At 48.4% G+C, this 25,973-nt stretch overlaps 1 protein-coding gene across 1 annotated transcript in view; it reads right to left on the bottom strand.

The window, feature by feature from the left end:
• EHMT1 (euchromatic histone lysine methyltransferase 1) overlaps positions 1 to 25,973 on the bottom strand; it is a 95,992-nt gene that overhangs the window by 29,019 nt on the left and 41,000 nt on the right. Inside the window, exons 7-21 of the mRNA XM_026657230.2 lie at positions 25,162 to 25,242; positions 23,301 to 23,421; positions 20,788 to 20,919; positions 18,627 to 18,772; positions 15,418 to 15,561; positions 13,690 to 13,916; positions 12,617 to 12,781; positions 11,662 to 11,744; positions 10,044 to 10,150; positions 8,197 to 8,319; positions 6,889 to 7,044; positions 4,954 to 5,055; positions 3,879 to 3,983; positions 1,477 to 1,631; positions 256 to 423 (exon numbers count right to left, since the gene is read on the bottom strand). Coding sequence (XP_026513015.1) covers positions 256 to 423; positions 1,477 to 1,631; positions 3,879 to 3,983; positions 4,954 to 5,055; positions 6,889 to 7,044; positions 8,197 to 8,319; positions 10,044 to 10,150; positions 11,662 to 11,744; positions 12,617 to 12,781; positions 13,690 to 13,916; positions 15,418 to 15,561; positions 18,627 to 18,772; positions 20,788 to 20,919; positions 23,301 to 23,421; positions 25,162 to 25,242 — 2,015 coding nt within the window. The remainder of the gene's footprint in view (positions 1 to 255; positions 424 to 1,476; positions 1,632 to 3,878; positions 3,984 to 4,953; positions 5,056 to 6,888; positions 7,045 to 8,196; positions 8,320 to 10,043; positions 10,151 to 11,661; positions 11,745 to 12,616; positions 12,782 to 13,689; positions 13,917 to 15,417; positions 15,562 to 18,626; positions 18,773 to 20,787; positions 20,920 to 23,300; positions 23,422 to 25,161; positions 25,243 to 25,973) is intronic.

Raw genomic sequence — 25,973 nt, 5'->3', positions numbered from 1 at the left:
AATATTTAAGGTTGAAAGGAATTCCGTTTCATTCTGAATCCATTTTTCCAACCAGATGTATAAATTATTACTTCCTGTTGGACCGTTCCATATGGATGATAAATTCATAAATGCCAGCCCTGATTCAGCACGTGCTGCACCAGCCCTGATTCGGCACAAACTTAAAAGCTAAGTGCCTTCCAGAATCGGGGCCTCATCCCTCAACCTAGAGAGCTTGCACTTGGCAGTCACAACAGAGGCTAGCTGGACTCTCACCTGCTCACCGTCTTCTCTATCTGGGCAGGTTTGTCAGTAGATGATTCTCGGATTGTCTTGTTCATCTGCAGAGCCACCCAGACCTGAGAGTTGAGACTTGAGCACTGGAGTGGAGTCTCACCTTCCTTGTTCTTCAAGCTGACATCCGAGCCACGGGAGAGAAAGAGGCTGCAAAACAGCAACAACAATAGATAACCCACCCAGAAAGAACTTATCAGAGGCGGAAGAGTCAAATGGCATTCTGCAGCCATTCCTCAAGGTCGCATTCTCTTGAGAATGACGACTCTGAACAGGTTCCACCACTTTAGAAAGCAACCACCTCAATTCCCTTTTTATAAAGCTGGTTCATTGAACACCACTTTCTAAAAGGGGGGGGGGGGTTAATTTGGAAGCTGGGTAGAGCAACAGAGTGGCACATCAGCCTGCCAATTCTAGAGAGCTGGGTCCAAATCTTGCCTTACATCAGGCATGAAAAGGAGTTTGCTTGTAACCAGCCTAGCTCCAAATGGACATGAAACTAGGCCTAGGCACCACTGAAGTCCCATTGAAGCCCTATTTTGAGGACATAAATGGAACTTTACAAAGGGGCATAGGCCTTGAGCTAGTTCTTTGTACAGGGGTGAATTTCACCCTCTAAACGGAGCTCTCGTCACTAACTGGGATTGCTGCATGCATTGTAACACTGGGAAAGCATTCAGGACCTCCATTCAACTGCTCTGCAAATGGAGTGGCCCTGCATCCCACAACCCTATAAATGGGCTCTGCTGCTAGGAGCCATCACAAGCTCCACTCACATGCTTACAAAAACTCAGCCTGCTTCTCCACTGCCTCGTGCGTCGTGCAGTCAGTTATAGCCGTGCATGTGCTACTGAATCAGGACACGAGGGCCCGGTTCTCATTCACTCAAAAGGCCCCGTTACACCACTCTGGCAGTGGAAAGGAGCCGGACAGTGGATGCAATTTTAATTTGCGTCATTTAAGGCCCCTTTACACTGCCAGAGTGGTGCAAAGGGGTCTTGGGGTTCATGAGACTCAGCCCCGTGTATTTCACCCCCACTTGGCCCGGGTGCAAAGCAATGCAGAATCAGGCTCTTCATCCTATTTTGTTTCGTGTTCAGAGGTAAAGGCATTTCATAGCACTCCTCAACTTGCCAGCCAGTGTCCCAATGAGAAGTGAACAAAGTAACAAAGGAAAGCGGGGGTGGCAGGCGCCGTACTTACACAACACACTCATAGCGGTTCTCTCTGGCTGCGATGTGCAGTGGCGAGTCTCCATGAATATTTACTGCATGTAAATCGCACTTAGCAGCCAGCAATATCTCCGCTATGTCAACACAGCCAGAAAAAGCTGCCCAGTGCAAACAAATATTCTCCTCCTGGAGGGGAAAACACAGGAGAGGCTGTTTAGTGCACTAAGATCCCACCACTTTGGGACTCCACTGTCCTTAGCTCTGTAGCTATGGCATTAAACACATGGCCGGCCTTCTCCTTTATCGGATTTCTCTCTAGCTCGGAGGAACACAACCCTGCAACAGGCAGGCAGGGAGTTCTCAGCACAGCCGCCTCCACGCTCACTGGAGATGGTGAGGCTACATCTAAACTACAGCACTGCTCTCTTTATCTGTACAGACGAGTCATTTGTCTCTAAGCCACAGAACGATCTGGATCGATCCACAGGGAGACACGACCGATGCAAACGAGCCCCAGGGAAGGGCTAGGAGCGGAACCATCCAAACCAGATGTAGCCAAACTAGCCCATCTCCTAACTCTCCAGGATCACAGAGAGCGACCCCGGTGGGAACAAGCAGAGCACAAGCTGTAGGGTACAAAGGTCTAAAAGCAAGACGCCAGGCACAGGGAGAGCAAACTGATTTCAGGCATCTCTTAAATACTGCGTGTACCAGTCTCTCACTAGAGCACTAGAAAGAAGGGAACACTAATCTTGCTGATATAGATGTTTTAAGGGATGATCCTATTACTGTGTAATTTGTAGTACAGCTTGGAATCCTTCAGCATGACACGCACTAGAAAGGCTGATTGGGACCACATAACGATGATGATGATTATAAACGGAGGTCTCTCACAGATGGCAAAAAAAATGCATATTTAAGTCTCTGCAACTTAATCTCTCTATTAAAGGGAAGATCTGAGTTACAAACAGATGCCTGGGAGCAGGGGCGGCATATTTTCGACAGGGCTTCTGCTCCCCAGCGTGCCACCATCTAGAAATGGCAGCGAATCCCACGTATAGTTCTGAAGATTGATTTAATCCAGCAAGGATACCACGGCACAGACTGCGTATCAGGTGACAGAGAGAACAGACCAATTTACAGCTCCTGCCATTCTACTTCACGCTGATTAAAATCAATGGGGCTGCTTGAGGAGTAAGGCGCTACTCAGTGTGAGGAACGACGGCAGGAGCTGGCCCTTAATGACCTACAATGAGTAGATGCTGGAACTCTGGACAAAGTAACGGGGATCTCATACATGTGCGAGGGAACTGCTGGACGGAAGGATTGGATTTGCACTGTGAGACTAATGTGCGATCCAAGGGATTGGTAGCTGGCGGCTTTTGTGATGGATCAGCCATGAAACCGTTTTGTTCAGAACCAGTATTACGGCCATGGAGTCAATTGCAGCAATCTGGAAAGCCCTCTCCCACCTCTGACTCTTATGCTTTGTCAGGGCAGGACCTGTCTGGAAAGTACCCAGCGCCCCAAGAAATGGAGGCTCCTAAAGAGGAGGCGCTTTTGGGCCGGGGAAGACAGCTACTAGTGAACAGTCTGAGCCATTCTGAGCGCAGTGAGATATATGCACCTCTATCTATCCCTGACAGCATCGGGAAGACACAGAGAGAGGCACTGGGGGAGACCAATAGGAACCAGCTTCTTACATCCACTGGACTCACAGAAGTTTTTCAGAGGCAGAGTGGGAAAATGGGAAAGACGTTGCAATCAATCAATAAAAGGAGCAGTGGGAGGTCTGACCCATCTCCTAGATGGGGGACTGGACACTGCCTTCTCCCTCCTCCCCAATCATCCCTGCACATGCTCCCTAATCGCTGCCCCATGTTTTATCTTTCCGATCAGAGAACGTGGTTCCAGGTGACTGGCCTTCGCTCAGGCAAGCAGTCCCATCTGCAACTTCTCACATGAGGAAGGGTTTGCAGAATCGGGCTCCGAAGGCCTGATCCTCAGAGGCGCTTAGCCCCTGCAGCTCCCATCACTTCATTTGGAGCGGAAGCTACTCAGCACTTCTGCAAGTCAAGTCCCCAGAGTGCAAGCTCTCTGGGGCATGTAACGTGTGGTACTCTGTGTGGGCCCCACCCTGCGGACACGACTGGGCACAGGACTTACTACTACACGGAACAGGAGAGACACTATGGACATGATTTTTAAATACTGTAGGGGGAAATACTTGGAGTTGAAGGCTAGCAGATTGTCCTGCAAGGACCTACCTAAAGTGCAAGCAATGCGGCTGCTCGCGCCTCCCATGTTGGACTGGCTATCAAACCCACTGCTCCCTACTGTCCTTTCCGAGGGGCTTGGCGTTACTGGTTTGGGGAGCTTTTCAATAAAGATCATCATTTATGTACTAAAAACCCCAACTCTGGTAAGTCTTACGTTGTCTCGAATATTAATGTCCGACCCCTTGGACAGCAATAGCTTCACCAGCTCAACGTGCTTGTATTCGGTGGCCCAGATCATGGGCGTCCAGCCTCCGTCGTCCTGGGAGGGGAGAGGAGTGCATGAGACACACAGAGCATGGACAAAGCAGCGCCTGCCTTGATTTCCACTGGCCCCATAGGCTGCAGCCGCGACAGGCAGCACCTCGCAAAGGAAGCCACTGACCCCCTTTGTCTCAGGCCACTACGGGATTGTAAATGGTTGTGGAGAAAACCCTGTTGTCATTCACGCACAGCACAGTGTGGTTCAACCCCATCCACCCCACTCCTGCATCCCGGCGTCGCACCACCGACTGCAAATGGGTCTCCGGGGGTGGGGGAGAAAGGGCCCGTCTGTGCAGATAAGATTGTAGCATCAGAGCCCAAACCTACATCTGAATTGGGTTGACTGCCAAGGCACCAGGGGAGCTGCCAGTCACGTATATAAGGCCCAATGAGCAGCCCAGAACGGGCCTGGAAGAAGGCATGGGGAAGGCAGTGTTGCTGCACGCCTTATGGCTGGATGTCCTATTGAAAATGGCTTAGCTGCCGGCTGCCCCCCACCCTTTCCAGGACAGCTCAAATGGGCCCCAGGTCAGCTTCCTCTCTGGTCCCATTGCTGGGAGGTGGGGTTGTGAGACGCGCCCGCAGGGGCAGACTGAGGCTCTATTAACAGACCCTTGAGATAAAGGCCCCAGGATCAGCAGAGGCCTAGAGGAAGCAGGGAATCGAAAGCAGAGTCAGAGGCAGCACAGAGCACAGCTGTCTGCTGGTGAGTGGGCCGGGCTGCCCGATGTGTGTGGAAGGGAGGCAGAGAAGGAGGGTCTCTTGTGGTGGCCTTGAAGGCTGGAAAGGTAGGATCAGATTATTGATGGATCACGGCCCCATTAGCTAAGCACGTTTGTTTCTCCAGACCGGCCCAGCAGTGTCTGAGTAACCATACGGAGCGCTGCTGAGACTGCAGGGACAGACCACAGTTCCTGAGCCGCGGAAAGCGCCTGGTCTTGCTCAGGCACCGCGCAGAAGGGCCTTACCTGGCAGTTGACGTCCATCTGCCCGTTGGAGAGAAGGTACTGAACTACGTCGTAGTGCCCTTTCTTGGCAGCCAAGTGCAGACACGTGGAGCCCTCAGCATCCTGAGCAACAAAACCACAGAACAACTCAAGGAAAATCGTCTCCCGCCCTCCCCGGCGTCGGACATTGTTGGTGTTACAACAGCCGCACTGGGGTATGTCAGAAAGAGACAGGCTAGTGGTCGGAGCACAGGTCTGGGAGCTGGGAGAGCCCCCTGGCCCCTCCTGCTGCGGACGTCAGGAGAGAGGGACAGCAGCCGTAGCCAGCCCCCAGTAGGGTGACAGCAGGGTGTTAAGCGAAGCCCTGACAAGCCAGCACTAGGAAGCACAGGTGGGGGCTGGGAGGAGGAGAAGGGCCTTGGATGAAAAGGCTCTCCCAAGAGCTTTGCAGAGATTGCAGCGCTGGCTGTCTGCTGCTCCCCTGCTCCATCTGCTGATGGTGGTTTTCTTGCCCCTCCCTCTCCATAGAGCTGCCCCCTACTGCTCCCCCGTTGGAGCCAGAGGGGCAGGAAGGGTGGGGGAGAATTCTCTCCTTTACATAGGCAGAGCTTCAGCACAGGCTGCGACTCTGCCCATAAGGCCCCTTACGTCAGCAGGGCCCCCCCGGGAGAGAGAATCTCAACCAGAAACTTAAGGCTGTGCCAACACCTGGGTTTTTTTATCCCCAGTCGCTAGCCCGATGCAGCTGCTCAGTACAAGCCACTTCTCCCACCAGTGCAGTATGTCCACACAGGGGGCTGCCCCGGCACCTCTACACAGGAACCACACGGGGTCCCCATAGAGACAAGGCCTGACAGAGGGTCTGGAAATGCTGAGGAGAAACTCAGATCACGTTTTGAAAGCAAAACCCCCTTTGGGGTCTTCGAGTATGGGGGTCTTCTACAGGATGGAAAAGTTGGAGGGCTGGGGTGTGAGTGATGGTGGGAGGGGAGAGACCCACAGCATAAAATCAGAAACCAGCCGTGCTCTGGAGAACCCAAACTTTTACCTCACACAAACTCAATCCAGAGCAAGCCCCAAGGGGCTGAAAATAAATGAAAAATCAAAAGCAACCACCCCTCCCCTAATTTGAACCACATCATCCCTTCACATTAAACCCACAAAAAGCAACACATTTCAACATAGGAGCACCTCTTTGGCCCACAAGAGTGAGGACACCCTCCCAAATAGGAGTCCAATACAGAGAGCACAGGTGCCTCACAGACAATGCCTGGAGGGGGGGCAATTTAATTGGATGGGGATGTTGTGAAGGCCAAGACTATAAGAGGGTTAAAAAAAAAAAGAGCTAGATAAATTCATGGAGGATAGGTCCATCAATGGCTATTAGCCAGGATGGGCAGGGATGGTGTCCCTAGCCTCTGTTTGCGAGAAGCTGAGAATGAGCGACAGGGGATGGATCACTTGATGATTACCTGTTCTGTTCATTCCCTCTGGGGCACCTGGCACTGGCCACTGTCGGAAGACAGGATACTGGGCTAGATGGACCCTTGGTTTGACCCAGCATGGCCGTTCTTATGGGGGAGGTGAGGTTTTAGACAGTTTACACTGTGAAGCGCCTCAGGGCAAAGAGAACATTTTTACTCTCTCTAAAGTGTCCCAAAAGTCCCTATACACAAGTGTCCATGAGCACCGTGTTAATAATCAATGGTGTATCTTACTCCTGACAGGTTCTGCACATACAAAGAACAGTGGTTGCACAAAGTTCACTGCAACCTTGACATAAGTGAAAAGCATGCTGGGAATCTGGTTCATAGTAGCATAAGCACAAAAGGCTTGTAGCTATGTATGACACTGGCTAACAGCAGCACCTTTCTGCTAAGATTAACAAGAGGTAACTGTAGTCTCTCAATACACCTGTGTGAGAGCAGGCACAGTTAATATTAAACTCCCACTGACTTCAATGGGACCAGGATGTCCCTCTGACAGGAACAGCAGCAGTTCGCAGGGGGACCCAGGAATGCCCTTGGTCATTAGTTGCCCCTTTCTTGCTTGACAATCCCTCTCTCTCAGCGAGGGGAGGGCAGAGAAGCAGCAGCTAGCATTTCTGTCTCTCTGCAAAAGAACCCCAGTTGATGTAGCAAGGCTGCTATTGTCAAACATGACTAATATTGTACAGGAAACTAATTAACGCAATAAACTTCAGGAATTATTGAATTTCAATAACGATCCCAGGGTTGTAACAGTTCTAATTTACTTTTGCTGGTTAGGATAAGGGTTTTTTTTCCTTTACCTTTATTAAAAAAAAAAAATCTCTTTGCACTGTGCCATTATTAAATCACACGACCGGCGTTTGGCAATTGCTTGGGGATGCCCCGGGCACCAGCTAGTTTGAACCTGCACATGCCCCCACACGTTGGAGAAGGTCTCCAGGGGAATTGTCAAAGGCCCGATGACAGACTGCATTTGGCCTCCCTCTTGTAGCCTGCAAGCAGGGTAATCCCACAGACATAGGCCAGCCCATCAGTGGGCAAAGCATCATCACCATACTGCTCCCTTCCTTAGCGATAGCACAGGCAGCGAGCTGAAGTGAGCGGGTGGTAACTATATGAAGTTTGTGGCGAGGAGGGCTCCAAATGGCATCTGATTTACAACACTAATAATCCGTCCATGTATTTTACAAGAGGGCATGTTACGGGCAGCTGGCCAGCCACGCTTTTATTGTATTTGTTTACATTAAAGGGCTGTATTTTAAAGACAGCCTCTGATTTTGCCACTGCAGTTTTGTGCTTGCAAACTGCTACACAATTAGGTACTTGGACAGCTAAATCCTCTCTCTTTCACCTTCAGTTGATTTGTAGGCACCTAATTAGAGGCCTGTTTAAAAAACTGCCCCAAAAAGCCTAGTGCTGAGTTAATGGAGCACAAAACCAGAGGTTAGAAATCAGAACTCTCTTTGTGCCCATGGAATTCAGAACCAACTATTATTGCTATTCATTATTTTATTACAGTAGCATCCAGAAGCCCCAACCATGGAGCAGATCCCCATCGTACACTTAGGTAGTAAGAGACAGTCCTTGCCCCAAAGAGCTTGCAATCTAGGTGTTAAATAATTTAAAAAAATTATTACCACCAGCCAGCCCGACCCAAATGATAGAGGCCCCCTTCCCCTCGAGCTGGGAACTTGCATCCAGACTCAAACCCTTCAAGAAAGGGAAGGAAAGCCTGACCAGCCACTCAAGAAGAAAACAAGGAATCAACGGCTACCTTGGGATCTACCAATGCTCCAGCCTTGATAAGGTACTTCACAGCATCCAGATGGTTATTCTCTGCTGCCTCCATCAGCGGGGTCCTCTGGTCCTCCGAGCAGGTGTCTATGTTAGCACCAGCCTGTTAAATGGCCAAGGTAAACACAAGAGCCATTATAATCGCTACTGTTTATCAACGGAAGGGTATGGGAATACAGATTTGCCAGCAGGTTGTCTATTGAGAGAACGATTCACCCACATAAAGAAAAATGATGGGGAAGAGGGGGAGTCAAAGCTGATCTCTTTCCGAGAATCACATTATTTGCTCTCTTCCATATTCAGAAATTGGGAGCACAAAGGAACGCACATCTGGACTTAGATGGTCACTGTTATTAACTCATTCTGTGCCGCTGTAGAATTCACAGCTGGTCTCTGATCATCTGTACAATACCTCAAAAATCTCTACGTCCTCTAAATCCAAAGAGAAGTTCTCTATTTCCAAGAGCCCATCAACTCCATGGGGATGAGGAAACAAACAGCTATCCCCTCCCTATCCATCACAGGCTGCTCTGGAACGACCTAGTCACCAATAGTGAGGACAGGGTTTTTCAAAGCACTCAGCACTGGGATGACTGCTCCCACTGAAGTCAACAGTAAAATTTCCATTGACTTCCATGAGAGCAGAGTTAGGCCAATGTGGAGCTGCTTGGGAAAATCCTACCGTTATTTGTTGTCAGAATGGTACTGTGCAAAGCATTTGGCCTGTTTATTCCCTATGCTTTGCCCAATAACACACAAGCTGCTTCAAAACAAGCAAAAAACAAACAAACCAACCCAAATTCTACAATTCAGAGGCAGGCACAATCCTTGGATTTTGTTGTTGTTAAGAGAAGGCCGATCTACTGCAGTAACAGGCCGACTCAGATTCATCTTTGCACGTAAAAGGGGGCCCATTGCTTCCAGCTACCCTTCAGTAGACCCCTTTGTTTTTATGCTTTTAAAGATCTAAAACACCCAATTCCCACTGTGGAAGGGGTGTTTCAGGTTAGGGGAGCAGGGGATGTTAGTGCCTCAGTATTGTGTTGTCGCAACAGCCTTGCAGTAGGAAATGCATGAGATGATGGACTTGTCCCCATGCTCCATCCTCCTGACATGGTCATCCCTTTAACAGAGTTATTCTTCTAACAGATTTTATTCCTGTGATTCATTGCAAGGCCTTACCCATGCAAGTAGTTCCACTGACTTCAAACAGGACAACTCACCTGGATAAAAGGAGCAGGATTAAGGTGAACATTTTAAAAAGTGACCACTGATTTTGCGTGCCTCTATTTTTGGGTGCTCAACTTGAGACACCTTCCGGAGCTTCATTTTCAGAGCACAGGAGGCTCAGAACTTTCTGAAAATCAAGCCCCTTTGAAGTCTCTCAAATTGGGCACCCAAAATCACCGGCCACTTTGAAAACATGGGCCTATTCATTCTGCTTTACTTTCATACAAGTTTAAAAAGCCCACTATTTTAAAAACATTCATTTAAGAGGGTTCCAATGCAAAGCATTTTTTTGTACTCCTGTTCTTGGCGTTAACCACGTGTCTACCTTTATACAAACTTATTAGTGTCCAAATCCCATCAACTCACACTCCACAGACCAAAAGAAGAATGCACTATTATTCACAGTGCCTTTGATTTGCAATGGAAGCACTGAGCGGGGGGGCGGGGCGGACGGACAGCAAATACTGAGATTGAAGGGGTATAATGGAAGGTAACGGCTCAGCAGGTTAATTCCCAAATGTTTTTCAGCCATGGGGGGTAGGAAGACATGGCATGGAGAGAAGCCTCTTGATTTGAAGAATATAAATGGAGATGAACCTGAATCAGCATGTGGCAGATGTCCACGTGCCCGGATTCTGCAGCAGCGTGAAGAGGGGTTCTCTTATTCTGGTGCTCCATTTTGAAGTTGGGATCAATCCCGTCCACTGAAAAACAAACAGAGACTCTTCTCCAGCTGGGATACAGAGATCAGCAGAATCACCACCAGTGAACTGCCACCAATCTCGCTTGGGAGCTTAAATTAAATTGTTGTTACATCATTGCTATCACCAAGTGCTAAAACAATGAAACCCAAGAGTGACTATTTTTGTAGACCAGGCAGTTCTCAGATAGGATGTGAACTACCTTTTAACACAAGAGATGGTCTCATGGCTGCCTCTCTTCCCATTTGCTATCCTGCATGCCACCTCCCCTCTCATTCACAATTCTCTAACATCCTGATGGCTACAACAGCAGTTGTTGACATGGATTAAATAATTTCCCTATTACTTCTCCATCTGTAGCGTCTTTTACAATAATAATACCACCATCACCTAACTCTTATATAGTGCTTTTCATCAGTAGATCTCAAAGTGCTTCATGGTCTCTAACGTATTTATCTTCTGTGAGATAGGGCAGTGCTATTATCCCCACTTTACAGATGGGAAACTGAGTGCCTTGCCCAAGGTCACATAAGAAGTCTGTGGCAGAGCAGAGAATTGAACCCAAGTTCTAGGATAGTACTTTAACCACTGCAGCCAGGGAGAAGCCAACAGCATGTGACCAGCTTGCTCTCTCTGGACCACCAACAAGTCCTTGATGGATCACTAGCACTCCTCTTCTGTCTCTGTAAACACTGGGCTTCACTGAAGTCAATAAAGCTACTCCAATTAACACCAGCTGAAGATCTGGTCCAGCTGTGCAGAAACTGACAGATGATGATGATGGCCAGCCAATAATGGCTGGGCATGACAATATGGTATGTAGGATGAAGTCGTAGTTACACAAAACACCAGTGAATCGAATTTCACTACTACTGAGGACTCAGACAATGAAGTCAATATTTGCCAAAAGGACAAAGGTGTTTGTTAAAAGAAAAAGACTGAAAGTATTTGCAAAAGTGTATTGCAAAACACTGGAGAGGAGCGAACACAATCAATAGAAAAAACTACTCAACAGTGTCCTGCAACCAAAACAAAAAGAGCAAATATTCCCGTGTGATCAGTGATAAAAGCAACTTCAGAATCTCAAAATTATCCTCCAATTGCAGTTTATTAAGCACCTTAATAATAAAGCTTTGCACACTGAGGATCTTTCATTCTCTGCAAACTCACTGAGAGTATTCAGTTAAAACACTCTCCCTACCGCATGTAAACATCCCCCCACTCGTTATGAGGCTAGGCAAATTGCGACAGTTTGGAAAATTACGTGGAGGATGTTTGAGGGCAGTTAAGGATGGGCATCTGTATAAAACGGTGTCCAAATTCAGATGGGTCCACATATGAGAGAGAAGAGAAACAATTGCCAACGATAAGTTATTGGCAAAACTGATTTTAGCTTCCAACACCCTCCCACCCGGGCCAACGGGGAATGCAAAGTAGTGAACTGCACTGGGGCAATTGACTTGCAGGAGCTGGAGTACTGCCAAACTAGTACCTTCTGGGAAGGATCCACTTACCCAACATAAGCAGGACCTTCTGAAGTTCCCCTTGCCTGGCAGAGAAGTACAGCTGCTTCGGGTGGAACCGTAACTTCTTGGGTCTGTAGCAGGGAGGAAACAGGCTTATTATTTACTCTTAAAGAAAAATCCCAAGAGCTCTGTCTTCTCCTGACTGCCATCGGTTCATACCAGAAATCTGTTCCTAAGGAATATCAGGAAGTACCATGTGCATCTGCTCTCCTTGAAGGGCACCTTACTACCACCCTCTGCCAACCCGCTTCAGACATACCATGGACAGCCCTATTCCCGAGCCCACTAGACAGAGCCTTTGGGTTCACCCAGTGGATGTCCCTCACTGAAAGCGAGAGAATGCAGCTACTGCAAGCGCTCGGCTTTTTACCACACCCACTCAAGCAGCGTGTGACCAGCGTCACACGGCTGCGCACACAGAGCGAGGCGTTAGAGGCAGGAAGCAGCATTTTCTCCCCGCGACTCCTTTAGCAATACCTTTCGTGTGAATGTTCCACGGGGTTCAGCTGCTCAACAGACCTCTACCATGGCTGCTAAACAGCAGCCATTAATTACCTTGTTTTTGGAGGACTCCGGGCTTCTCGGAATATCTAGTAGGATGTTTCTATTTAGGCAACTGTCTGAAGGGAGAAGGCTCAAAGGAGCCAGACAGAGGGAGCTCCTGACTTTGGGGTTCACTCTTGTTGGTGTGCTAAGACTGTGAATGGGGATCCCTGGTAGGTCAACCTTGGTAGGCAGACTAATCCCCACTAGCAAATCCATCAGCATGATGGATGCAGCAGAAGCTGGGCTCAGAATCCACAATCCTCAGTGGAGAATGACCGATCTGAATAGAAACACGCTGTGTTCAAGTGGGCCTCAAAGCCCAAAGAGACTAAATCCTGGTTTGTTCCAGCCCAATGAACCAGGGTGGCACTGGAGAGACTCGGGGGCCAGTTCTTACTTTTCTGAATCCAGGGCAATCAAAGCGCTTTCCAAGGTTTCTTTAACTGGTCCCTGAGGCAGGCCAGTGGCAGGCTTCACAAAAACAGAAGACCCAGCCAAATCAAACCCCTCGGTAGCCAAACTCTCTGGCTTGTCTTCCTCAGACAACTGTGTTCCAATGCCACTGAAGTGAGAGAGAGAGAGAGAGAGAGACAAACGTAAGCATTAAACCCAGACAAGAGCACATACGTCTTATGCCAAATAAGGAAAGAAAACGAGTTTTAAATGCAAATGCCTTAAACAATTTTGAAAAGTGGCCTCTTGGCCAGAATTCTCCTCGGACCAGAAGCAACGTTACCCTCTCCTTAGAGTAGTTGTGCTCTAAGTAACATATCTGGGGACACAGCTACTACTGCAGCATGGGGCAGAGAGCACTGTCCCAGCAGTCTGTTGAGAAAGTACAAGGCGGCAAATGACAAAGATCATTAGCACACGTTCAGATAAACCTCAAGATTTAGGATCTCTCTTAAGCGCTGCTCAATACTGAAGACTTCCAGAACAGGTGGTGATTTGCGTCTCACTCTGATTTTCTCTATGCACACATGCTGGTTGGTGGGAGCCACATGTGTTATGGTCCGGTGCTACGTAAGCTTGCTCTCGGAGATGATATCTGCTAACCCCAATCCTGACCTGCAGACACCCACTACTAATCCAGTCCTAGGCTCCTCACGCAGCTCTGCCAATCCACCCCAGTCCCTGCAGCTCTCCCTGCTAATTTTGGGCCTCTCTCGAGCAGAATGCAAGATGTGCTGAATTACATCGTGGTTTTATGAGGTGGACAAATGTCTCTGGGGACTGGACTGACACTAAGAACTCATTTAACTTGTGACATGGGAGGCCAGGTCTTCAGAGGTGGAAGTCTAGTGCATCATCCTGGTACAGCCTTCAGCTTCCAGCTGGTGGATTTGGCACATAAAAGACAAGAACCAGGAATCTGCTTGATCCATGAAGCGGTGGTAGTGGTGGTGTGTGTTTCAGACATAAATCAAGGCACAATGGAGGGCCCAATGCTTCCACTGAGCAGCAACTCACCTCCCTGTGGTGGTGTCTGCCCTTCCCTCCAGAGCCACTGGCTTCTCCTGCTCGTAGGTCAGCAACACCATGGAGGTCGTGTCTGCTTTTGCTATCGTCACCTCCTTCGCCTTAGAGGCCTCTTCCCCGCAGTGCGGGCAGTAGCTCGTGTCGTTAACCTGGGAGGCACAGTTCTTGTGGAAACGGTGGGAAATGCTGCTTTCAGGCTGACACTCCATGAAAGTGCCCTGGGGGGAGAGAACACACAGAAGTAGTTCACATGTTCAGTCATAAATAATAATGTTCTTCGCCCTTCTCTTTACTATCACCTTTAGTATTGCTTTAGTATCACCAGCACACGCCGGGAAGGAAGGCCAGAATTATCACCATTCTACAGATGAACAAAACAGCAGCAATGAGAAACAACTGATTGGCGAGGATTACAAACCAAGCCACTAACCGATCTGGTAACAGAACTCAGGAGTCTTGGTTCCCCGCTCTCTGCTCTAACATCTCCCAACATCAAAACTCTTGCTGGTGTTTCTAGAAACACAAGCTCTACTATGTGGCATGTTGTAATGGCTTCTACATTGGAGTCACACTTCCCCTTTCCCAGTGGATGCTCTCTCTGTGCACATGATGCTCCCAAAAGCAAAAGGGGCACATGTCAAGATGACAGGTCTGCACACTAAGAAAATCTGACAATTGACCTCTAGTGCAGGCCTTCACTTACAGGTGTGCTGTAAAGCTACACTGACAATGGAGTTAATGCCTGGCCTTACCTACACAGAGCTACACTCCTAAACCAATCTCAGAGAACCCATGCAAGGGGTTACACCGATGTAGCAACTTCAGTTTCTAAACCAACTTAGCTACATCAGGATGACTTTTGTGTTTACTCAAAGCCCTATAACAGTGCGCTGTAGAACGCCACTTAACCGGCTGCTAATAACTTTCTTCTCCTCTCTCCAAAATCCTCCAACACTTCCTGATGACTTGAAGTTATCCCAGAATCCATCATTCTGTGGCACCAGTGTTACCTAAAGCCCATTATTGTGATGGCACAGACTGATGCACTCTGGGATAGCTGGGGCCAATGGGAGCTGCGGGGGCGGCATCTGTGGATGGGGCAGCGCGCGGAGCAGCCTGGCCGTGCCTCTGAGTACTATGTAGGAGCCGGAGGAGGGTCATGCTGGCTGCTTCCTGGGAGCCGCACGGAGTGGGGCAAGCCCCTGACCCCGCTCCTGGCGGGAGCCGAGGGCCAGATTAAAAGGGATGTGGCCCGCGGGCCGTAGTTTGCCCACCCCTGTTCTAAGAGATCTGCTCTAGGAATTATTTTGGGGAAGTTCTCTGGCCTGTATTACACAGGGGGTCAGATTAGATGGTCACAATGGTCCCTTCTGGCTTTGGAATCTACAAAGGTAAACTGGGAAAAGTCATTATGGGAAAGATCAGGGGGGGGGGGAAGACACCCACAGCCCTGAAATTCTTAAGGCAAGGCCTCCAACATGGTATAGCTGTCAGGCTGGATCAGACAATAATATTCTTTGAAGTTCCTCTGGAGGCTAAAGGTACCCCAGGGTATGTTACCTAGCTGCCGCTGTACCTTTCCACAGCACTTGAAGCAGCATTTCCCAGCAGTGAGAGGGAGAAAAGATACGCGTGATCACTGAAAAGCAGCCTGGCAGGCCTCTCCATTAGGCCCCCGCAGCACCTCTGGGTCCCCCCAGGCTCAAATGAGAGACTTACTGCAGTGCAGAAGTATCCACAGCCAGGGCAGCACTGGTGTTTCACCATTCTCCCTCTGTGGTCCTCGCACAGCACCAAGAGCTGGACCTTGTTCGACGGGCGCATCAGCTCATATTTCACCACGCTGTTTGTGCATCGGCCCAGCTGGAACAGGAATAATGAAAGGAAACGCAATTACTGGAGACCAAAACACAGACCACCCTCTCGGCTTGTGCACATTGCCGTGATGAAACCTGGCCTTTTCGCAGCCATTCAGATGCACGCCAGACAGCATTAGCCGTCCAATAGGGAGCAGGGAAAGCTGCTCTCACAGGAAGAAATGCATCATTTACTAACTAACATGCATATGGACCAGAGAGTCATTCACTCCTCATAAGGAAATTCATAACTGGAAATACGCAAGAGCCAAGCCGCAGCAGAATGGGCAGCCCCTGGGTTTGAGTCACCAAACACTCCCTCTCATTCTGCCAGAAACGGAGGGCGTCATTGACTGAGGGAACAAGACCTAATGCACCAAAGCGTGTTACTGTTCGAAAGTGAACACATCATGAGACAGAGGGAGAATCACTGGGCAATTAAATTATGGCTTGCGCTTGTTGAGGTCCCGTGCTGGAACACGCTCAGGTACGTTAAGGGCCAGATTTTCACAAGAGCTCAACACACTGCGCGAGCACTGTGTGCTGAAACCTTTAAAAAAAATAAATCTGGCCTTCTAGGGATAGAGTTGCCATCAATGTCTGATTCAAAGGATCCTTATGTTCTCTCCCACTACCTTAGGTTATTAACCTATTTTCACGATCACCTATATCAACACCTATGCTGCTTGCTTTACTGGATCAGAGAAACCAGTGCTTCCCCCTGCTGCATTCGCACTTATACATCTCGTCATTTTCACTTCCTGGGTGCCAAGCTCTAGGCAGCATGGGGTTATGTTTGGGTTTCCAAAACTTTCACCAACTCCTTAAATTCTACCCCTCCAGCACCGCCTCCAAAAAACCTCCTCCCCCCCCATCCCTTAAATACCATGACAACCTATTGTGAAAAACATCCCTACCAAATCAAAACACTGCGCCTAAAACTCACTGACGTGACTGTCAACACCGCTGCTTGGGGCAGAAGTGCCACTAATAAAAGTGGCAGCCTCTCACTCAGAGTGAGCTGAAAATTAGCCAACAAATTCCCTTGTTTTACCTAAAAACTAAGCAAATTTGATCAGACATAGCAGGTCGGCCTGTCTGTATTAAGTAGTCCTGCTGTTACCTTGGTCGCACTTTCTATTAAGGTTTCATTTCCAGGTAGTTTTTAAAGAGTACTTAAATGATTAATAGCTCTTTTATCAAACTGACAATCAATTGTTACAGAGGCCAACAGGTGGCTTATAACCTTTGATAACCCCTTCCAATGTTGTGCTTACAACATCGAACTATGTACTAGTCATGTAACATGCTTAAAACATCTATTAGCCACTTCTTAATGCTTTATAACATAGAACCTTAATATAAAGGGTGGCCATTATTCCCTCGGCCTGCTCACCCCCAATTTGTCTGGGAAAGGGATCTCTCAGAGAACTGTATAGCTTCTTGCCAGATCCTCTCTTCCTTGTCAAGAGACCCCTGAGAATGAGACTCCAGGTCTTTTCCTCCCCAAGGCTCTAGGGATGTTTTCCCTTCAATGACTAGCTCTTGTCTCGCATTGGGGATTCCTTTGCCATGGGGTACTCGTGTGCGGAGGTGACTGGAATACAGGTGGCCTGCAAAAGGCTAATTATCTCCCCATCCCTATTCTTTCCAGAACCCAGAAAAAGAAGTTGAACAATTCTGATTCCCTGCCCCGTGCAAGTGATGCTGTGTTCTGCGGGGAAGGCAAGCGTCTCCCATTAAAAAGGAAGTTTAACAGTTTGTTTTCTTGCTTGAAGTGGTGCCTCCCAAGCTCCCCAGAGAGGACGAATCAGGGGTTTACTTCAGAGCTGCTGGCAGTCACTGGAACCAGGCGAGCTCTGCTTGTAATTGAAAGTCACAAGCGTAGCACTTTTCAGCCAGCAGAACCTGAAGGCAGCACAGGGCTTCTGGGATCTAGAAAGCCTTGTACCAGAGAAGTAACGTAGGGGAGGGGAAGTATAGGTGGGAGTTAGTGGGCGGGCAACTGCTCCAGAAACGCTTTCCAAGCGCTAGGAAAGGTCTGTATTGGCGCCTGAGTAATCAAGAGAAACGGCCTCCCATGTTTCCTCAGTTTGAATGTGCTCAGTCTGATGCATGCGAATGTATTTTATTCCACTTGGTTTGGAGTGCCTTTATTTTAACCAGCCAGCCCAGCCGGACAGCCTGAGACAAGCAGCCCAGAACCACCTGCTGCCCCTGCTCCGTTCGCTCTCCAAGAGCGCCATCCCCTACCGCTGGGCTGGCTTGGTGTCACAGTGGCACGTCCCTGTTTTCAGTGGGTGGCTGATGTGTATGGAGTGCTGGAGCTTGTGTTCCCAGCCCAATAAAAGGGCCCGGTGTCGCTATTCAGACAAAGCGGCGGGTCCCGATCTTACCGTGCTGTAGCGCCTCTGCGGGGCCTGATAGATGCTCCCTGCACTATACCCCATTCAGCTGCTATGTCTCCTTTGTCCCCTCTCTCCCCTCTTCTGCCTCCCTTTCTCTTTTTCCTTCTCATTTTGTATCCTCCCCACGTTAACTTTTTGCTCCTTTCCTTGTGTGTGTGTGTGGGGGGGGGGAGGTTATTTTCCCTGGCTCTCTCCCCTCCCTATGCCCCTCTCACCAGAACTGCACACGCTATCGGGGGAAGAGTCTACTGGCACTTCTGTGCAGCTGCAACACGTGCTCCTGAAGCTGAGCCAGATCCCTCGAGAGCCTAGTCATGGGGCCGAAGCAGGAGGGACGGCAGGTGGCTTTCAAGCAGCCGACAGCCACTTTACCTGCTACAATACATGGGCCGCGAGGAGAGTTCTTGGTCCTATTTGCTCCCAAACCGCCCTCTGCATGGACTAGTCTGGGGACCAGCCCCAGGCTGGGAAACTAGCCTGTAAACTGAGTGCACTTATGTTCTCAGCACAGGCCTCTTCAGACTCCTGCCGTCAAAGTCAAACCAACTCAGCACATCCAATGTCTCTCCCCAAAGAGAGCAGGCAGAGTCCTCAGCGTGTGAAGCAGATGGGACTAACCCTTCCATGGGAGGAAGCTGAGAGAAGCTGAAGGAGGGGCTCCTACCTCATTGTCCACGCTCTCCGTTGCCATGCACTGGTTGTTGGCTAGCGTGGTAATCTCTCGGCTTCTGGGGGTTTCCATTCGACAGCTACAGAGAGGCACTTCCTGAAGACCATCCATTTCCATTGCTTCAGGGCCATTAGAGAGACCTACGGTGCGAAAGTCAAGTCAGTCAGCTCTGTAAATTACCTCCTGAGAACACTCACAGGGAAGAAAAGGGGACAGTTGGTCAATGTTAGCTTTACCCTTCTAGAGCCCCCTCCATATAAGGTTCTCAAAGCACTTTACAAGCATAAGGTACACAATTGTTCTTATCCCTATCCTACAGATGGGGGAAACCAAGGTACTTAGTGTGGAGTTTTCAGAAGTGTCCAGTGTTGGTCTAACTCTGCTCCCCCTGGGAATTTTACCACTAATTTCAATGGAAGCAGACACTTATGACAACTGAAAACCCCACCCCAGAAAGAGTGACTGGCCCAAAGTCACACAGTGCACCTGTGGCAGAGAATAGAGAACGCAGGAGTCCTGACTCCCAATACTCTAAATATCAGATAACCTGAAGGGGACCAACTGCAGTTCAAAGTCTGAAGCTACATTATAGCAGCATGGCAGAATGTCAGGAAAGTATTTCATCACTGGCTTCTGTTTGCAAAGGCTTATGACATGGTTGAAAAATATTCCTTGGCACATTTAGTCTGAGCCAGGGACGGAATATTTGAATCCTATCTGAACAGTGTTCCTTACACATTTTTGAGTTACAGAAACACACATTTTTTTTTAAACTTCCTATACATTTCCCCTTGGCTAATTCAAAACTGTCTTGTTCTTCAGAGCCAAGCCTGGGAAGCTATTAGGTCTTCAAGTGAAGTAATCATGCTGCTTTTTGATTTAAAAAATAAAGAAGCTTCAAAAGGGGAGTTATTTTATTCTGGGCAAAGGTTGAAACACCAATACTAATCATTCAGGTCACCGTAGAGATTCCCCTCTGGTGACACTATGAAATCAACATTCGTTTTCTTCTCTGAGGACACCATTTTAAGGGTTAAAAACCAATCCGTTTTCCTCTCGTAAGGAACATCCCCACGCTGTAAGTATTAGGCTTCCAAGAACCACTACAGTCCACGGATAAAGTCTGTCTCTATTGCAGCCAACTAGCTGAACGAGCCAGCTAAGGATGGGTCATGACAGTGCGCTGAAGGCCCCTGTACATTTTTGTGTAAAAGCCATATAAAGCCTTAAGAAAACGGAGCCTCTGCCAGGATCACAAGGTGAGGAGCAGTTTATTTCTCCTTCCAAGCTGCCATTTCAACAGCCCTTCTGACATTCAGCGGATCCAGTCAAAACACCCACCACCAGCTCACGGGGGTTTGGGGGAGGGAGAGAAATTGACTTTCCGTGCGTGGTGGACACGCCCCCCAGCTCTGTGATGTCCCATGATCGAAAGAATACGGCAGACTTCCAAAGGCGGCACAGTGTGGGGGAGAGTCAGTTTGATGATGAAGCGCTGGACTCAAGACAAATTCAGCACTGGGAACAGCAGCCTTCTCATTAGAAGAGGCCTCTCTGGAGCCAACAGGCAGACAGCCCTGCACTCGGCTCCCCGGGCACTGCCCTCCTGCGTAGGAGAAGCATTCCATCCTCAGGGAGTCGACCTGCCCGTCTCAGAACGTACGTACAGTCATGAGCCAACGCACCCCACTTTGCAATAGTCACACTGCAGTGCTGGGGGCTAGGACTGTAGAATACTGCAGGGCTGCGGCGTGGTGCTTTTTGGGTAAATAAGGGTTTTTTTAAAAGGGGGCAGGGAGCTGCAAAACTGGGCAGACAAAAATCGAGGGAGAAAAAGTCAGCCAAAACTATGAAGGTTTGCATCCTCGCTGAGAAATGTTTGCAATCTTAAAATCCACCAACAAAACTCAGTAACCTAATTTAAGCGGGGTTCCCTTCCTTGAACCCCGTTCTGCACACCACTTGGCCCAGACAGTAACGGTGTCACCTATGTCCCTGAGCTCAGTGAGATTAGCTAGCTGCCTTTTTAATGATGCATCTCTTCAAATTCTCCTATCAGTAGCCACCAGGGGGCATCATCTTAATACAGAGGATAAGACCAAGGAAACAAAGAACCAAAATGGTACATGGCCATATTTAGAAAGCTGACACTCACCTTCTGATTGTGAAGATAGAATTCCCTTTACTCGGAGATCCAAAGAATCAAGAGACACTTCCATGTATTCCATACTATTCTCCTGCCCAGCTCCCTCTCTGCCTCCCAAAGGTGGTTTATACGCTTCAGTACCTAAATTAAAATATACATATATTTATATAGCAAAAAAAAGAGTGTGTGTATGTATAAAGGCCACATTCATCACAAGAAAGCAGTATGCAGGCAATGCTCCTAAGAGTCTATAAATACAGATGCACACAGAATAATGAAAACGTAACATCTGGGCACGTATGTTACAATTGATCTCTTATCTCTTATTTCCTTCTCTGTATGATCGGGTAGATTTTTCACTTCCACTTAGGTAACGATAAAAGAATAAACCGAGAGAAACAAGTCCTGCCTTCCAAACACACATCTGTCTGCTGCTGTACTGCATCAGCAGCAGAAGCTTAAATGGCAAGAGAAAGGGATGGAAGCCTAGCGCACCCTGACTTACCCCACAATCTCTCTAGGCCACTGCCCCAGCCAGGCAGTGCAAACGAACCAATAACGTACACATAAAAACACTGGAAGGGAATGGGACAGCTGACATTCAGATTAATGGGAGGGGGAGCGAAAGTGCCCAATCCTACCATTAAATAAGCAATGCTGCCGCTGAATCGAGATTTTGGGAGGGGGGACGGGATATTTGGGAATCTTTTCAGGCATTTCAAGCCCCTTTAGATTCACCCATCTTCACACTTGTTTCTTGCTTGCTCCTACCACTTAGTCTAATTGGTGCCAACGGGCTTTTGTTCCCCTGGATGACTGGAGAACATCTGGTTTTCACGCCAACACCTGTATGTGCAGGTCAGCAACGGGACCCAGGCCTGCATTTTAGTATTAGCTATTTGCCCAGAAGTGATTGGCACCCCCACTTCCTATTAATAACGTTTCCGTCATCCAATCAGGGAAAAGAAACACCGGGCACGACTGATGTGATCGCTGTCACACTATGAACCAACCCAGGGACTGAAACGCGTTCACTCAGCCCGTTATGACAGAAGTTGGTAAAAGTCAGTCTGTCTGCAGAAAGTCTGCAAGCAGAAAGACCGCTTCACCCATTGGATAAACCATTTGATGGTGAAGGAGAAGTGTGAACCTTTAACAAGGGAGCTGACTGAAAGGCTTCACCGCTGTACTCCTGGAGACTCAACCTCTTTCACCCTGCGGCCAAAGAACTGATCAGACCCACCCTCCCTTCAATCTCTCTTTGCAGCAGCTCGCGAAAGGGCAGTGTATGCTATACAGTATGTTGCACATTTTGGGTCAAATAAATTCGACACTCTGAACTTTGCCCTCATTGTGGAGGTGCCAAGAGGCCAACCATCACACACTTTGCATTGCTTCCATATAATGGGAATACCCAAAACCAGGCATAGGCAACTGCACAAGAGCCATAAAGCCTCATGCCCCAGCCTACATGGTGGTTTTCCTGTGTCCCTTCTGAGCATACTTGGATGAGTTTGTGAGATTTGCTTGGATCTTAATTCTTACTACAGAAAAGCCACCTGATTTGCTCCTTCTCTGCCACAGGCTCTGATTATGGTACTCTTTCCTCTGGTTGGACGAGGCAGGCACGAGAACAATCCCATGACTAACTGGGAAATGTTCACCTAAGGAGCAGCAGCCAACCTGCCCCCACTGCCTTCTACCCAAACCGATGCAGCCTTTCTGCTTGTTGGCTCTTCTGCTGTCTTGGAGGAAGAACAAAGACTGGGGGTTATTCCCAAATCTGCCATGTTACCTGAAAAACCTACTGATTCCTTTGTGAAGGGAGAAGTGCCCATAAGTGCTTCACACACAGTCACTGGCTGCTGGGCATCGGTGTTCTGAAGTATAGAGGATTCACGTGCGGGAAATTCACGGGGGCAGAGACTGTTTTGTTCTGTGTTTGTACAGCGCCTAGCACGCTGGGGTTCTGGCCTATGACTGGGGCACCTAGGCGCTACAAAAATACAAATACTAAATAATAATGTCTATCTGCAACAGTAGCTGTGTCGACGACCCTGGTTACACCATGGTTCTATATTGCTCCACTGTGCCCCTGAACCTTTTCAAATCTCAAACAGTTCAGGTTTTGTGGGTGGTTTGGGGGCAGAGTCAATGTCCGGCTGGTGGTGTAAAACCAAACAGCACAGTAAAATGCATTGGGGACAGCTCTTTTGTACCTGGGGCCCTAACGTAGCTAAAGTTCAAGTGTAAACTGGCCCGAAGTGTCTTCTTCAAAGCTGGTGAAGACAGGGATGCTGGTGTAAGTTCCTATGCAAATCCTGAGATGCATTTGAAGGTAACAGAGGCAACCTCTTACCCTGTAATCATTTTCCACTCAAGCCCTTCCCTCCTCCCACTTATCATCCTTAACATCTACAAAGGCAAGGCAACAAATCAACTGGGAGTAGAGGCCACCATACTTTTATCTTCACCTGGAAGGCCTGTTTCTGTATAGTTAGCAGACAAACGCAACCAATTACCTAACACGCTGGCTTGTTTCTTTTTATTCCTCCTCCTCCTCTTCCGGGTGGGTTTCAGCCACGGGCTGTCCGTCTTTCCTTTCCTCTTCAGCAGTTTCTTCTTGATGCTGGACTCGGAGCTCTGAATAACCAGAAAGGCCATTTGCACACAAAGCACACCCGGACCGGTGGCCAATACTCATTTCTACCCACGTTAAGGCCACTTACACCACCAGAGTGATGTCAGGGTGGTTAGTGTAACTGAGAATCAGAGTTTGAAATCAAAGTGGTGCTAAGAAGTCTCCAGAGCTTACTAGACACACGCGCGGGCACGTTTTCCATCATTAAAACAGTGCATGCTTCGCTTTCAACATGCTTTTCTGGGACAAGGTACTGGGTATACACACAGCCCAATCACACTCACTACAGAGAGAGAGCATCCAGCACTCTGGAGGCCTGTCTCATCAGTGAGGTCCACAAATCCAGGTTGATTTACTGCTTAATGTATGTAATATGCTTATACAACATACTCCAGACTTGGTGGTCAAAGCATCCAAATCTCTCAGGCAGCCTTGAAAATCTAAGCCTCTAAGTCCATGTTCAAATTTAAATTCACATCCCATTAATGGCCCAACCCAACTCTCACTTCAATCAAGGAAGAGGTTTCAGTTCTACATTGTCTTCCTCCTCAAAATACTCTATACCACTCTCTACCCTCGCACCGGAGCCACTTAGAAAATAGCTGGCACTGAGCTCTTGCTCCCCAGGGCAGGTTCAGACTCGTATTGACCAATGAGAGGAGTAAGGTACAGAGCCAAGCGTACTGCTGACTACACTGTGCTCCAGGTGTTTAACTATAGGGACTCTTAGTCAAATGCTTCTGCTGCTCATTCTTCCCTAATGGCTCATTGGGAGAGCCGTGGTCACTCAGACAGCCAGGATCCAAACCACAAAGGGCTTTACAGATCAAAATCCAACACCGTGAATTGTCCCAGAAGGGATAATGAGACGCATCAAGGAACTGCCCAGGAAAAGTTATTCTGGAAGCCAGAAACAAACCAATGCCAGGGTGCATTACTACTGACCAGGATCTGACCTTCCCTTCCCTCCCCAACTTAACAGAAACGGTACTTGTTGCAATTTGTTCCACCTCCAACCTTCCGCTCAGCCAGATAAACTAATTATGCAAATAATTGAAAGAAACGACTGAGGCTAAAGATTTTCATAAGCGACTAGTGATTCGGGATGCCTTAAAAGGGGGCCTGATTTTCAGAGGGGTTGGAGGCCGGTCAGCACTGTATGAAAACCAAGTTCCCGTGAGACATCTCACAGTGGACACCCAAAAAGTGCAAACATTTTGACGCTGTAAAAAAGTGCATTTATCTCCCCATTTTGCTTGAGGCAGGTGACTCTGTGTGTTGTTTATAAGCCTAAATCTCTCTTCTCTGTGGTGTTCCATGGCTCACAGGGACCAGGGAGGGCCAGGGCCGTGGATTAATGAATGAACTTGACAGTGTTCTGAAAAGGAGGGTTCAATTTCAGCTTATAAAAAAAATGGTTCTAGACTCAGCCAGGTCTGTATCTAAGGAAGAATTTAAGAGCAACCATCAAATATTTCCATTAACATTAAACGTAAGAAGAAACTAGTCAGCACCTTGTTGAAAACAACGAACAAACAAAAGCTCATTAGTGAGCATTAGAAGGCAACTGGTTCTATTGCAAATCATGGACATTATGGAAAATATGGCACCCGTGTGGGTAGTTCCATTGGGTTTCAGACAGTGATTCCGTCACACTGGCAGGGAACCCTGGTGCTTCTCTCTCTCTCAGGCAGAGCGTACAGGGCAAAGATTGAAAAGAAACGTCTCGCAGCTTGGCTTACCAAGTCAGATTCATCTCCATCTTCCTCCTCCTCCCCAGATTCTCCAGACTCTTGCTCCTCCTCAGATTCACCATCTTCCATCTGTAGTCAGCATCCCCCCAAGAAGAGAAAGAGTCGGCCATGTCAGCTATTTCAAACCCAAGCACCTTCCCTCATCATGCAACCACAGGGCTTCTGTCACCAAGCACCATCCATGCTCTAGCCAGAACATGAACTAACAGAACTCACTTCCCAAAGCAAGAACCCCTCGTCTGTTAACTCCCAGCAGGGGCACGTGTACTGGGGCAGGACTGGGAGCTCCACTTCCAGCACAAGGAAAAGCTTTGCTACTCGGCATGAAAATTGTAACCTTTGTGGCTTCCCAGAGGCAGGGCCAGCTTCATGTCTTCGCCATCTGTTTGGCTCCTACTAATATATAAAGATCCAGCCACTCAGGAACGGTGATATGAACAGATATGGCGATGTTTGGTGCATCTGGTTTTTACTGCTTCAAATATAAACCCTCTTGCTTCAGGATATAAAACAGCCTATCACTGAAGAGGATTAGGAAGAAACTTGCTCTTTGATAAGTTCATTTTATGACTGTCTACTATGGGTTTTCTGCTTCTATCCCTCAAGCCTCTGGTTCTGATCACTGTCCCGAGACAGGCTATGAGACTAAACAATCCTGTACGGCAATGCCCCAATTTCAAAATTCCTACAGCAGGCAAGGAGGAGAAGTAGCAGGTCACCAGGAGCCTTTGCTTCCATAGCCCTGTTCTCTGCCACCTCAAGTGCTAAGTCCTAGCAACGTCCTCACTTCATACTGTGAA

Source organism: Terrapene carolina, unplaced genomic scaffold (genome assembly GCF_002925995.2).
Source record: "Terrapene carolina triunguis isolate 2854851 unplaced genomic scaffold, T_m_triunguis-2.0 Scaffold238, whole genome shotgun sequence".
NCBI lineage: Eukaryota > Metazoa > Chordata > Testudines > Emydidae > Terrapene > Terrapene triunguis.
This window is presented reverse-complemented; position numbering and strand designations above follow the sequence as displayed.